Consider the following 14,187-nt stretch of genomic DNA (forward strand, 5'->3'; position numbering starts at 1 on the left):
CCTGTCTGTCTGTCTGACCACCTGTCTGTCTGTCTGACCACCTGTCTGTCTGTCTGACCACCCGTCTGTCTCTCTGACCACCTGTCTCTCTCTCTGACCACCTGTCTGTCTGACCACCTGTCTGTCTGTCTGACCACCCGTCTGTCTCTCTGACCACCTGTCTCTCTCTCTGACCACCTGTCTGTCTGACCACCTGTCTGTCTGACCACCTGTCTCTCTCTCTGACCACCTGTCTGTCTGACCACCTGTCTCTCTGACCACCTGTCTCTCTCTCTGACCACCCGTCTCTCTCTCTGACCACCTGTCTGTCTGTCTGTCTGACCACCCGTCTGTCTCTCTGACCACCTGTCTCTCTGACCACCTGTCTCTCTCTCTGACCACCTGTCTGTCTGTCTGTCTGACCACCTGTCTGTCTGTCTGACCACCTGTCTCTCTCTCTGACCACCCGTCTGTCTCTCTGACCACCTGTCTCTCTCTCTGACCACCTGTCTGTCTGTCTCTCTGACCACCTGTCTCTCTCTCTGACCACCTGTCTCTCTCTCTGACCACCCGTCTGTCTCTCTGACCACCTGTCTCTCTGACCACCTGTCTGTCTGTCTGACCACCTGTCTGTCTGTCTCTCTGACCACCTGTCTGTCTGTCTGACCACCTGTCTGTCTGACCACCTGTCTGTCTGTCTGACCACCTGTCTGTCTGTCTGACCACCTGTCTGTCTGTCTGACCACCTGTCTGTCTCTCTGACCACCTGTCTGTCTGTCTGACCACCTGTCTGTCTGACCACCTGTCTCTCTCTCTGACCACCTGTCTGTCTGACCACCTGTCTCTCTGACCACCTGTCTGTCTGACCACCTGTCTCTCTCTCTGACCACCTGTCTCTCTCTCTCTGACCACCCGTCTGTCTGTCTGACCACCTGTCTCTCTGACCACCTGTCTGTCTGTCTGACCACCCGTCTGTCTCTCTGACCACCTGTCTCTCTCTCTGACCACCCGTCTGTCTGTCTGACCACCTGTCTCTCTGACCACCTGTCTGTCTGTCTGACCACCTGTCTCTCTCTCTGACCACCTGTCTCTCTGACCACCTGTCTGTCTGTCTGACCACCTGTCTCTCTGACCACCTGTCTGTCTGTCTGACCACCCGTCTGTCTGTCTGACCACCTGTCTCTCTGACCACCTGTCTGTCTGACCACCTGTCTGTCTGCAGGCGTGGTGTGTAGCGGGGAACTGCTTCAGTCTGCAGAGGGAACACGACATCGCCATTAAGTTCTTCCAGAGGGCCATTCAGGTGAGCTGCTGTTGCCGTGGTCACTGCGTTGATGTTGCCATGGTTACTGCCTCTTGACCTCTGACCCCTCTACCTGTCTGTCTCTCAGGTGGACCCCAGCTTTGCGTACGCCTACACTCTGTTGGGTCATGAGTTTGTCCTGACGGAGGAGTTGGACCGAGCGCTCGCCTGCTTTCGTAACGCCATCAGAGTCAACAACCGACACTACAACGCGTGGTACGTATGGTGGCCATGGTCGCCATGGTAACCATGGTACGGTCACCATGGTAACATTATGCTGCACATATGACATTTTATCAGGAACATCAATCAGTGGAAACCCGGCTTCATAGACTAACATTCGAATTGTATTCGAATAGCGAAGTTCGTTCTGACAGCCCTAATCATCACAGACTAAAAACAGAATCTGATGACAAAACCACCTGTGTGTGTGTGTGTGTGTCTAATGTCTGTGTGTGTGTCTGTGTCTAATGTGTGTGTCTGTGTGTAATGTGTGTAATGTGTGTGTGTTTAGGTACGGTCTGGGGATGATCTACTACAAACAGGAGAAGTTCAACCTGGCAGAAATCCACTTCAAGAAAGCTCTGAGCATCAACCCTCAGAGCTCGGTGCTGCTCTGCCACATCGGAGTGGTACGTTAGCACTAGCCTCCTGCATCCAGATCAGCTGCTCTGTTAGCGTTAGCTCTGTAACAGCTCTGTGTGTACGTTAGCACTAGCCTCCTGCATCCACCCCAGCTGCTCTGTTAGCATTAGCTCTGTAACAGCTCTGTGTGTATGTTAGCACTAGCCTCCTGCATCCAGATCAGCTGCTCTGTTAGCGTTAGCTCTGTGTGTACGTTAGCACTAGCCTCCTGCATCCACCCCAGCTGCTCTGTTAGCATTAGCTCTGTAACAGCTCTGTGTGTACGTTAGCACTAGCCTCCTGCATCCACCCCAGCTGCTCTGTTAGCATTAGCTCTGTAACAGCTCTGTGTGTATGTTAGCACTAGCCTCCTGCATCCAGATCAGCTGCTCTGTTAGCGTTAGCTCTGTGTGTACGTTAGCACTAGCCTCCTGCATCCACCCCAGCTGCTCTGTTAGCATTAGCTCTGTAACAGCTCTGTGTGTGTGTGTGTGTGTGTGTGTGTGTGTGTGTGTGTGTGTGTGTAGGTGCAGCATGCGTTGAAGAAGTCCGACGCGGCCTTGGAGACCCTCAACAGAGCCATCGGCATCGACCCTAAGAACCCGCTCTGCAAGTTCCACCGAGCATCGATCCTGTTCGCCAACGACAAGTACAAGGTGTTACACCGATCAATACACCGATCAATACACCGATCAATCACCGATCAATCACCGATCAATACACCGATCAATACACCGATCAATACACCCATCAATACACCGATCAATACCTCGATCAATACACCGATCAATACCCCGATCAATACCCCGATCAATACACCGATCAATACACCGATCAATACACCGATCAATACACCGATCAATACACCCATCAATACACCCATCAATACACCCATCAATACACCGATCAATCACGGATCAATACACCTGTTGTCTGAGGCCTCGTTCACCTGTCTGTCTCTAACCTGTCTGTCTCTACCTGTCTGTCTCTCTACCTGTCTGTCTCTCTACCTGTCTGTCTCTCTACCTGTCTGTCTCTACCTGTCTGTCTCTACCTGTCTGTCTCTACCTGTCTGTCTCTCTCTAACCTGTCTGTCTCTACCTGTCTGTCTCTACCTGTCTGTCTCTACCTGTCTGTCTCTACCTGTCTGTCTCTACCTGTCTGTCTCTCTACCTGTCTGTCTCTCTACCTGTCTGTCTCTCTCTAACCTGTCTGTCTCTACCTGTCTGTCTCTACCTGTCTGTCTCTCTACCTGTCTGTCTGTCTCTCTACCTGTCTGTCTGTCTCTAACCTGTCTGTCTCTACCTGTCTGTCTCTAACCTGTCTGTCTCTAACCTGTCTGTCTCTAACCTGTCTGTCTCTACCTGTCTGTCTCTACCTGTCTGTCTCTCTACCTGTCTGTCTCTCTACCTGTCTGTCTCTACCTGTCTGTCTCTACCTGTCTGTCTCTAACCTGTCTGTCTCTACCTGTCTGTCTCTCTACCTGTCTGTCTCTAACCTGTCTGTCTCTAACCTGTCTGTCTCTAACCTGTCTGTCTCTCTACCTGTCTGTCTCTAACCTGTCTGTCTCTAACCTGTCTGTCTCTAACCTGTCTGTCTCTAACCTGTCTGTCTCTACCTGTCTGTCTCTAACCTGTCTGTCTCTCTACCTGTCTGTCTCTAACCTGTCTGTCTCTAACCTGTCTGTCTCTCTACCTGTCTGTCTGTCTCTCTACCTGTCTGTCTCTACCTGTCTGTCTCTACCTGTCTGTCTCTACCTGTCTGTCTCTACCTGTCTGTCTCTAACCTGTCTGTCTCTACCTGTCTGTCTCTACCTGTCTGTCTCTCTACCTGTCTGTCTCTAACCTGTCTGTCTCTAACCTGTCTGTCTCTAACCTGTCTGTCTCTCTACCTGTCTGTCTCTAACCTGTCTGTCTCTAACCTGTCTGTCTCTAACCTGTCTGTCTCTAACCTGTCTGTCTCTACCTGTCTGTCTCTAACCTGTCTGTCTCTCTACCTGTCTGTCTCTAACCTGTCTGTCTCTAACCTGTCTGTCTCTCTACCTGTCTGTCTGTCTCTCTACCTGTCTGTCTCTACCTGTCTGTCTCTAACCTGTCTGTCTCTACCTGTCTGTCTCTACCTGTCTGTCTCTAACCTGTCTGTCTCTAACCTGTCTGTCTCTAACCTGTCTGTCTCTAACCTGTCTGTCTCTACCTGTCTGTCTCTCTACCTGTCTGTCTCTACCTGTCTGTCTCTCTACCTGTCTGTCTCTAACCTGTCTGTCTCTAACCTGTCTGTCTCTACCTGTCTGTCTCTCTACCTGTCTGTCTCTAACCTGTCTGTCTCTACCTGTCTGTCTCTCTACCTGTCTGTCTCTCTACCTGTCTGTCTCTAACCTGTCTGTCTCTACCTGTCTGTCTCTCTACCTGTCTGTCTCTACCTGTCTGTCTCTACCTGTCTGTCTCTAACCTGTCTGTCTCTAACCTGTCTGTCTCTAACCTGTCTGTCTCTAACCTGTCTGTCTCTCTACCTGTCTGTCTCTAACCTGTCTGTCTCTAACCTGTCTGTCTCTAACCTGTCTGTCTCTACCTGTCTGTCTCTCTACCTGTCTGTCTCTACCTGTCTCTCTCTAACCTGTCTGTCTCTACCTGTCTGTCTCTACCTGTCTGTCTCTCTACCTGTCTGTCTGTCTCTCTACCTGTCTGTCTGTCTCTAACCTGTCTGTCTCTACCTGTCTGTCTCTAACCTGTCTGTCTCTAACCTGTCTGTCTCTAACCTGTCTGTCTCTACCTGTCTGTCTCTACCTGTCTGTCTCTAACCTGTCTGTCTCTCTACCTGTCTGTCTCTACCTGTCTGTCTCTACCTGTCTGTCTCTAACCTGTCTGTCTCTACCTGTCTGTCTCTAACCTGTCTGTCTCTCTACCTGTCTGTCTCTAACCTGTCTGTCTCTAACCTGTCTGTCTCTAACCTGTCTCTCTGACCTGTCTGTCTCTACCTGTCTGTCTCTAACCTGTCTGTCTCTCTACCTGTCTGTCTCTAACCTGTCTGTCTCTAACCTGTCTGTCTCTAACCTGTCTCTCTGACCTGTCTGTCTCTCACCTGTCTGTCTCTAACCTGTCTGTCTCTAACCTGTCTGTCTCTACCTGTCTGTCTCTAACCTGTCTGTCTCTCTACCTGTCTGTCTCTAACCTGTCTGTCTCTAACCTGTCTGTCTCTCTACCTGTCTGTCTGTCTCTCTACCTGTCTGTCTCTACCTGTCTGTCTCTAACCTGTCTGTCTCTACCTGTCTGTCTCTCTACCTGTCTGTCTCTACCTGTCTGTCTCTAACCTGTCTGTCTCTACCTGTCTGTCTCTACCTGTCTGTCTCTAACCTGTCTGTCTCTAACCTGTCTGTCTCTAACCTGTCTGTCTCTAACCTGTCTGTCTCTACCTGTCTGTCTCTCTACCTGTCTGTCTCTCAGGCTGCTCTCCAGGAGCTCGAGGAGTTGAAGCAGATCGTTCCCAAAGAGTCTCTGGTTTACTTCCTGATAGGAAAGGTAACGACCAGCTGATCGCTCTGACCTCTGTCCTCTAAGCAGACATGAAGGGGTTAACCCTCACCTGTCTGTCTCCCTACCTGTCTGTCTCTCTACCTGTCTGTCCTCCAGGTGTACAAGAAGCTGGGACAGACTCACCTGGCGCTGATGAACTTCAGCTGGGCCATGGACCTCGACCCTAAAGGAGCCAACAACCAGATCAAAGAGGCTATCGACAAGAGATATCTGCCCGAGGACGAAGGTACACACTAAAAACTACACACGACTACACAACTACACACTATACTACACTACACAACACTACAAATACACAACTACACACACACTAGACACTAAACACATTCTGTGATGGTTCTTCACATCAGTTCTCATGAAACAAAGAGACACAGCTGTGTCCTAACCTCCTCTCTCTCTAGTGACCAGTTGTTGTAGTGGTGTCTGAATGTTAAGTGATTATTAATGTTAATGTTAATAAATGCAGTAGTGACCGGTGTAGCTACCAAATAAATGCAGTAGTGACCGGTGTAGCTACCAAATAAATGCAGTAGTGACCGGTGTAGCTACCAAATAAATGCAGTAGTGACCGGTGTAGCTACCAAATAAATGCAAGTAGCGACCGGTGTAGCTACCAAATAAATGCAGTAGTGACCGGTGTAGCTACCAAATAAATGAAGTAGTGTAGCTACCAAATAAATGCAGTAGTGACCGGTGTAGCTACCAAATAAATGAAGTAGTGACCGGTGTAGCTACCAAATAAATGCAGTAGTGACCGGTGTAGCTACCAAATAAATGCAGTAGTGACCGGTGTAGCTACCAAATAAATGCAGTAGTGACCGGTGTAGCTACCAAATAAATGCAGTAGTGACCGGTGTAGCTACCAAATAAATGCAAGTAGCGACCGGTGTAGCTACCAAATAAATGCAGTAGTGACCGGTGTAGCTACCAAATAAATGAAGTAGTGTAGCTACCAAATAAATGCAGTAGTGACCGGTGTAGCTACCAAATAAATGAAGTAGTGTAGCTACCAAATAAATGCAGTAGTGACCGGTGTAGCTACCAAATAAATGAAGTAGTGTAGCTACCAAATAAATGCAGTAGTGACCGGTGTAGCTACCAAATAAATGAAGTAGTGTAGCTACCAAATAAATGAAGTAGTGACCGGTGTAGCTACCAAATAAATGAAGTAGTGACCGGTGTAGCTACCAAATAAATGAAGTAGTGACCGGTGTAGCTACCAAATAAATGAAGTAGTGACCGGTGTAGCTACCAAATAAATGAAGTAGTGACCGGTGTAGCTACCAAATAAATGAAGTAGTGACCGGTGTAGCTACCAAATAAATGAAGTAGCGACCGGTGTAGCTACCAAATAAATGAAGTAGCGACCGGTGTAGCTACCAAATAAATGCAAGTAGTGACCGGTGTAGCTACCAAATAAATGAAGTAGTGACCGGTGTAGCTACCAAATAAATGCAGTAGTGACCGGTGTAGCTACCAAATAAATGCAGTAGTGACCGGTGTAGCTACCAAATAAATGCAGTAGTGACCGGTGTAGCTACCAAATAAATGAAGTAGTGACCGGTGTAGCTACCAAATAAATGAAGTAGTGACCGGTGTAGCTACCAAATAAATGCAGTAGTGACCGGTGTAGCTACCAAATAAACCAATAACAGCCTCTCTCTCTCTCTCTCTCTCTCCCCTCAGCAGCGGAGGTGGACGACAGTCAGGACAGCAGCATCATGACGGACGCCGACGACACGCAGCTCCACACGGCGGAGAGTGACGACGTCCTCTAGCCCCTCCCCCTTTCCCCCAGCGGAGAGTGACGACGTCCTCTAGCCCCTCCCCCTTTCCCCCAGCGGAGAGTGACGACGTTCTCTAGCCCCTCCCCCTTTCCCCCGGCGGAGAGCGACGACGTCCTCTAGCCCCTCCCCTTGCTTTAGGTCACTTCCCGCTCCCTGATTGGCTGGAGGACTTCTGCTGCTCTTCAGTTAAGCTCCGCCCCTGTCATCTCCCTGCCCACGATTGGCTAAAACAGACTGCTGCCGCCCTAAGCCCCGCCTCCTTCCTATGTCATCGAGCTCGTCCTCTGACATCACAGCTGTTTTTTTTATGTTCTTTTTATCATCGTTATGGAAATAAATCAATAAAAACATGTAAACCCCGCCCACCGGTCTCTCATTTCGCTGTGACGACCTCAGCATGGATGTGACACGGTACCATGGTAACAACACGGACCAGAGCTGTTTTCTGATTGGCTGATGGCTGCAGTGACACATGTTGTCCCTAATGTACGTATATATCGGGCGTAGACTGTATATAAAGTATAATATATATAATATATAACATCCTCCATAGACTGTATGTAAAGTATAATATATATAATATATAACCCCCCCCCCCCACCCCCAAGTACAATAAACATCCAACCAGTCAGATCCAAGAGAAACTTTATTGGTACAAAGCACTTTGACAGCCAACAGGCGGAGAGACGGTTTTGGCACCAGGTATCAAACTGCATTCTGGGTATTTCAGTGAAGGGGGGGGTGAAGGGGGGGTGAGGGGCATCACAGCACATCAGCATCAAAAACACAGGACAGATGATTGGCCGAGAGAGGTGACATCACAGGACTTCCTGTGATTGGAGGGATTTTATGAAGGATGCTAACGGTTAGCCGTTAGCATGTTCTCTGTTTCCACCAGAGTCTCAGTCTGAGCCCTGAACCTCCGGCAGCCAATCAGAGGAGAGCGTTGGAGGGAAGGATCCCAGAATGCATTTAGCAGACGTGTGATTGGCTCAGAGCAGGTTTACTGGTGACAGGACGATTCTCTTCGTTTACGTCTTTAGCTACTTCCTGTTTGTGTGGCTACTTCCTGTTTGTGGCGTTAGTTTTCACTCTATCAATAATAATCTCATCATGACCCGTTGAACCGTGTTACGGTCATTTTAGTTAGCCTAGCTTAGCATAAAGACTGGAAGCAGGGGGGGCTGCTAGCCTAGCTTAGCATAGATAGTGTTAAGCTAGGCTAGCAGTTTAGCATCTTTTACCGACACTTTATTTTGACAGTGTGGAGAGACAGGAAGCAGAGAGAGACGCTGGGGGAAGTCGAACCGGCGATCAGCGCCACCGTGGGACACGCCCCCCAGCTGGACTGAGCTGTGATTGGCTGACGACTGACGGTTAAAGCTTTTTTAGTTTTGATAAAATCCCTCCAATACGTCTTGATGAACACGTTCATGAGGGAAAAGGCAGTTTCCTTGGAACCGGAGTGGGCGGAGCCTCGGGCACGGGGCTCGTCCAATCACGGGGCTCGTCCAATCACAGGCCTTGCTTGGCGAGGGAGGCCGACACCTGATGGGAGGAAGACATCTGTAAACACCGTGCAGCTTCAGCAAAGATATTCAATAGGAAAGATACATGAGAGGCTCCAATGATAGAAACGGTTTCACTTCCTGTCTCTCTAAATGGGCGTGGCCAACCGTCAGTTTCACTTCCTGTCTCTCTAAATGGGCGTGGCCAACCGTCAGTTTCACTTCCTGTCTCTCTAAGTGGGCGTGGCCAACCGTCAGTTTCACTTCCTGTCTCTCTAAATGGGCGTGGCCAACCGTCAGTTTCACTTCCTGTCTCTCTAAATGGGCGTGGCCAACCGTCAGTTTCACTTCCTGTCTCTCTAAATGGGCGTGGCCAACCGTCAGTTTCACTTCCTGTCTCTCTAAGTGGGCGCGGCCAACCGTCAGTTTCACTTCCTGTCTCTCTAAGTGGGCGTGGCCAACCGTCAGTTTCACTTCCTGTCTCTCTAAATGGGCGTGGCCAACCGTCAGTTTCACTTCCTGTCTCTCTAAATGGGCGTGGCCAACCGTCAGTTTCACTTCCTGTCTCTCTAAGTGGGCGTGGCCAACCGTCAGTTTCACTTCCTGTCTCTCTAAGTGGGCGTGGCCAACCGTCAGTTTCACTTCCTGTCTCTCTAAATGGGCGTGGCCAACCGTCAGTTTCACTTCCTGTCTCTCTAAATTGGCGTGGCCAACCGTCAGTTTCTCTTCCTGTCTCTCTAAGTGGGCGTGGCCAACCGTCAGTTTCACTTCCTGTCTCTCTAAATGGGCGTGGCCAACCTTCAGTTTCACTTCCTGTCTCTCTAAATGGGCGTGGCCAACCGTCACCACCTCGTCTGTGAACGTGTGTGTGGATTTATACAATTTGTAGGTAGATGAAAGTGAGATATTTATATTTTCTTATGATAACATTAAATATTTACACTACTAACAGTCATATTTAGCATGATGAAAATAATTTAAATCATTTTCACGGGAGTTCGCGGCCGTTTGTTTGACGTTGCCATGGAGATCTGTGTGTCGTAGAGACAGAGACAGGTTGTGTATGTGAAGCCATTTTAACATTTAACAGCCAGACTGGATGTGTTGCAGTTATCTGTCATTCAGTTTTACCTCTTGTCAAAAAGAACATTTCAGATCCACAACTACGTTCTTCCTCTTTAATCATTCATGTACATCAGAGGAGGCTGGTCCATTGAGGCAGAGGAGGTTGGTCCTCCTCTATTTTTGAGAGGCAAAAGGAAAATTTATTTTTTATTTAAGAAAGAGTAACTGGTTGAAATAAATCATTACCAAATCTCAGTATAATTTATAAAATATTATATATGTATTTTATCATAAAAAAAGTTTGTTTTTTGGAAGAAAATCCACTTAAAACGGCTCAACTGCGCCGCCAGCAGGCTCAGGAGACAGAGCAGGCTGTGTGAGGAGCAGGGAGCAGGAAGGTGGGGGCTCTACGGAGGTGGCAAGATTTTTACTTCCCTAACTGGCCTCGGGGCGGGATCTTCTTCCATTGACTCAATGCATTTAGGATGTCTTCATCCTGACCTGTGATTGGCTAAGACACGTAAAATGACGTCATGACGGAGGAGGCTCTTCTGTACCAATCAGCAATCAGAACACAAGATTGACAGCAGGTTGGTCCAATGACAGTTCTCCAACCCCCCTTGGTTACTGTTGCTATGTGCGCCAAACTTTCACTCCCAGCCGTGCTGCTTATGCTGCTCCTAGCACAAGAAATACGGAGTTTTCAGAGATATTGGCATCGATTTGAAAGGAAATATCAGCAGATTTCTGGATAAACTGTTAGGAGATATCAGAGAGAAGCAGTCAGAGAGATTGTTAATAGTTTTCAGTTACGTGACCTGGGCAGCTGGAGGGTAAACAAAGACACGACCGGACTTTTTTTTTTTTCTCCGCCATCAGCTCAGGTAAAAGCATAGCTATATCTAAGAGGTAAAAGCCAAATATGTATGTAATTTGAGTGGAACACTTTGTTTTGTTATTAATAATTACAGATTTTCATGGTTTTTGTTTTTCCTTTTTAAATCAGAGGGTGTAAATCCCCACTGTGGCATTTACAGGTGTTGAACACTGGCCTGCTTTTTTTTTTTTTTTTACATCCCACATCCAAGATCATGGCTCTGTCTTTTTCATTAGGCCTGTGTTAATCTGAAAACAGTAAGATTTAATAAAATTATGTTGTTTTTAAGAAATCTTGTAAGACATTGTTTTACTGTTTAATTTTCATTGAATATAATAAAGTAGGGAGAAGTAGTGCTATAAAATAAAATGAGGCCGTGGACTGGTGTTCCTCCTGTCCTCCCTAATTTTTTCAGTCACCAGCCGCCACTGATGTGTATGGGGTTTGTCATTACAGATATCTACAGTTCAGTTGCAGATATCCACTATGTGAATTACAGATATCTGTAACTGAATTACCACTAGTAAGTTTGAGATATCTTTAATTCACCTCAATTAAAGATATCTACATGTCCCTTTTCAGATATGATTGTAGATATCTCAAACTGGAATTAGTACTAGTGGTAATTACAGTTACAGATATCTGTAATTCACATAGTGGATATCTGCAACTGACCTGTAGATATCTGTAATGGCAAACCCCATACACATGAATGGTTAAAGAGGAAGAACGTAGTTGTGGATCTGAAATGTTCTTTTTGACAAGAGGTAAAACTGAATTACAGAGATCTTGAATAAAAAATCCAACTATTCCAAATGTAGTTAGGACCAGTCAGAAAGACATTGTTGATATCTACGATGTTAATTCTGTTGAGTCAAACTGAGCTTCTAAATGTTAAAATGGCTTGTTGCCACAGGTCTGGAACAAAGTGGATTTTCTCCTGATGTGTCCGTCTGAAAGTCGCCATTTTGGTGTCAAACTGTTCAGAAGAGATGTGGCTTGTGAAAAATGAGTCCAACATTTACTTCAGTGACTGTGGGGAGAAAGGACAGACCATAATAATCTGTGTTCATGTAAAATTGTCCCATTGGAGTCAATAATACACTCTGTGCTGCCTCTGGTCTCCGTAAAGGGGCGTGGCCGAGCAGAAGCCTAGTGACATCATACAGGAAGCTGATGACATCATACAGGAAGCTGATGACATCATACAGGAAGCTGACTCCTCATTGGTTTATAAACCGTCTTTGTCTTCAGGTGTGTGTGTGTTGTGGTGAACAGGTGTGTGTGTGTTGTGGTGAACAGGTGAACAGGTGTGTGTCTCACCTGGTCGGCCAGCGTGTCGAGGGGCGGAGCTTCAGCAGCGTCCAGGCTCCCGGGGGAGGAGGTGTTGCTAAGGCGACGGGGGGAGGAGTCGGCCTGGATGATGATGTCAGCACCGTGGTCGGTCCGAGCTCTGGCCGACTCCCTGAAGCTCAACTTCTGGCTCTCGATCTGACACACACACACACACACACACACACACACACACACACACACACACACACACACACACACACATATAACACACACACACAGAGACACACACACACACACACATCAGCAGCTGTGGAGCGATGATGTCATGGTGTCATCTGATTCGCTGATTGATCCTCTTCAGTTTGCATATAAGCATCACTCATCTGGTCACTAAACATCTGGAAGACCCCAAAGCTTCTGTTTGTTTACTGTTTGTTGATTTTAGCTCAGCGTTTAATACGCTGCAGCCACATCTACTGACTGAAAAACTGAGGAACATGAATGTTAGCCCCTTTATAATGAAATGGTTTATGTCTTTTCTAACTAACCGTGTGCAGTAAGTCAGAGTTAACATGTTCTTTCTGAGTCCAGACTCTCCAGGGATGTGTGAGCTCCCCTGTGCTCTTTACATTATACACCAACGATTGCATCAAAGTCCATCCTGATAACTACATCATCACATTTTCAGATGACACGGCCATTCTGGGGCTGTTGCACAAAGATGGCAGTCCAGAAGCTTACCATTCTGAGATCTGTAATTGTGTTCAGTGGTGTGACTCTAATCATCTGATGCTAAATGTAAAGAAAACTGAAGAGATGGTGTTCAATGTTAAAGCTGTGGACGACCTGAGGCCGGTGGTCATCCACAACGAACCCATCGCTCAGGTCTCTTCTTATAAGTACTTGGGAGTTTATACTGATGACACACTCAGCTGGAGGGCCCATGTGGAGAGTCTCTGCTGGAGGGCCCATGTGGAGAGTCTCAGCTGGAGGGCCCATGTGGAGAGTCTCTGCTGAAGGGTCCATGTGGAGAGTCTCAGCTGGAGGGCCCATGTGGAGAGTCTCTGCTACAGCTGGAGGGCCCATGTGGAGAGTCTCAGCTACAGCTGGAGGGCCCATGTGGAGAGTCTCTGCTGGAGGGCCCATGTGGAGAGTCTCTGCTGGAGGGCCCATGTGGAGAGTCTCAGCTGGAGGGCCCATGTGGAGAGTCTCAGCTGGAGGGTCCATGTGGAGAGTCTCTGCTGGAGGGCCCATGTGGAGAGTCTCAGCTACAGCTGGAGGGCCCATGTGGAGAGTCTCTGCTGGAGGGCCCATGTGGAGAGTCTCAGCTGGAGGGCCCATGTGGAGAGTCTCTGCTGGAGGGCCCATGTGGAGAGTCTCTGCTGGAGGGCCCATGTGGAGAGTCTCTGCTGGAGGGCCCATGTGGAGAGTCTCAGCTACAGCTGGAGGGCCCATGTGGAGAGTCTCAGCTACAGCTGGAGGGTCCATGTGGAGAGTCTCAGCTGGAGGGCCCATGTGGAGAGTCTCAGCTGGAGGGCCCATGTGGAGAGTCTCTGCTGGAGGGCCCATGTGGAGAGTCTCAGCTGGAGGGCCCATGTGGAGAGTCTCAGCTGGAGGGCCCATGTGGAGAGTCTCTGCTGGAGGGTCCATGTGGAGAGTCTCAGCTACAGCTGGAGGGTCCATGTGGAGAGTCTCTGCTGGAGGGCCCATGTGGAGAGTCTCAGCTGGAGGGTCCATGTGGAGAGTCTCAGCTGGAGGGTCCATGTGGAGAGTCTCTGCTGGAGGGTCCATGTGGAGAGTCTCAGCTGGACGGCCCATGTGGAGAGTCTCTGCTGGAGGGTCCATGTGGAGAGTCTCAGCTGGAGGGCCCATGTGGAGAGTCTCAGCTGGAGGGCCCATGTGGAGAGTCTCAGCTGGAGGGCCCATGTGGAGAGTCTCAGCTGGAGGGCCCATGTGGAGAGTCTCTGCTGGAGGGCCCATGTGGAGAGTCTCTCCTGGAGGGCCCATGTGGAGAGTCTCTGCTGGAGGGCCCATGTGGAGAGTCTCAGCTGGAGGGCCCATGTGGAGAGTCTCAGCTGGAGGGCCCATGTGGAGAGTCTCTGCTGGAGGGCCCATGTGGAGAGTCTCAGCTGGAGGGCCCATGTGGAGAGTCTCTGCTGGAGGGTCCATGTGGAGAGTCTCAGCTGGAGGGTCCATGTGGAGAGTCTCTGCTGGAGGG

The 14,187-nt window shown here is 48.8% G+C and overlaps 1 protein-coding gene across 2 annotated transcripts in view; it reads left to right on the plus strand.

Moving 5' to 3' along the window:
- cdc27 (cell division cycle 27) overlaps positions 1 to 7,578 on the plus strand; it is a 28,568-nt gene extending 20,990 nt beyond the window's left edge. Inside the window, exons 14-20 of one of the 2 annotated variants that reach the window (XM_083976495.1) lie at positions 1,202 to 1,282; positions 1,371 to 1,498; positions 1,797 to 1,914; positions 2,434 to 2,562; positions 5,347 to 5,421; positions 5,533 to 5,662; positions 7,123 to 7,578. In XM_083976495.1, coding sequence (XP_083832621.1) covers positions 1,202 to 1,282; positions 1,371 to 1,498; positions 1,797 to 1,914; positions 2,434 to 2,562; positions 5,347 to 5,421; positions 5,533 to 5,662; positions 7,123 to 7,214 — 753 coding nt within the window. In that variant the 3' untranslated portion in view covers positions 7,215 to 7,578. The remainder of the gene's footprint in view (positions 1 to 1,201; positions 1,283 to 1,370; positions 1,499 to 1,796; positions 1,915 to 2,433; positions 2,563 to 5,346; positions 5,422 to 5,532; positions 5,663 to 7,122) is intronic. The other variant, XM_083976496.1, reaches the window with a different exon arrangement.
- Positions 7,579 to 14,187: the final 6,609 nt, after the last annotated feature.

This window comes from Trachurus trachurus (genome assembly GCF_905171665.1).
Source record: "Trachurus trachurus genome assembly, chromosome: 8".
In the NCBI taxonomy this organism is placed as follows: domain Eukaryota; kingdom Metazoa; phylum Chordata; class Actinopteri; order Carangiformes; family Carangidae; genus Trachurus; species Trachurus trachurus.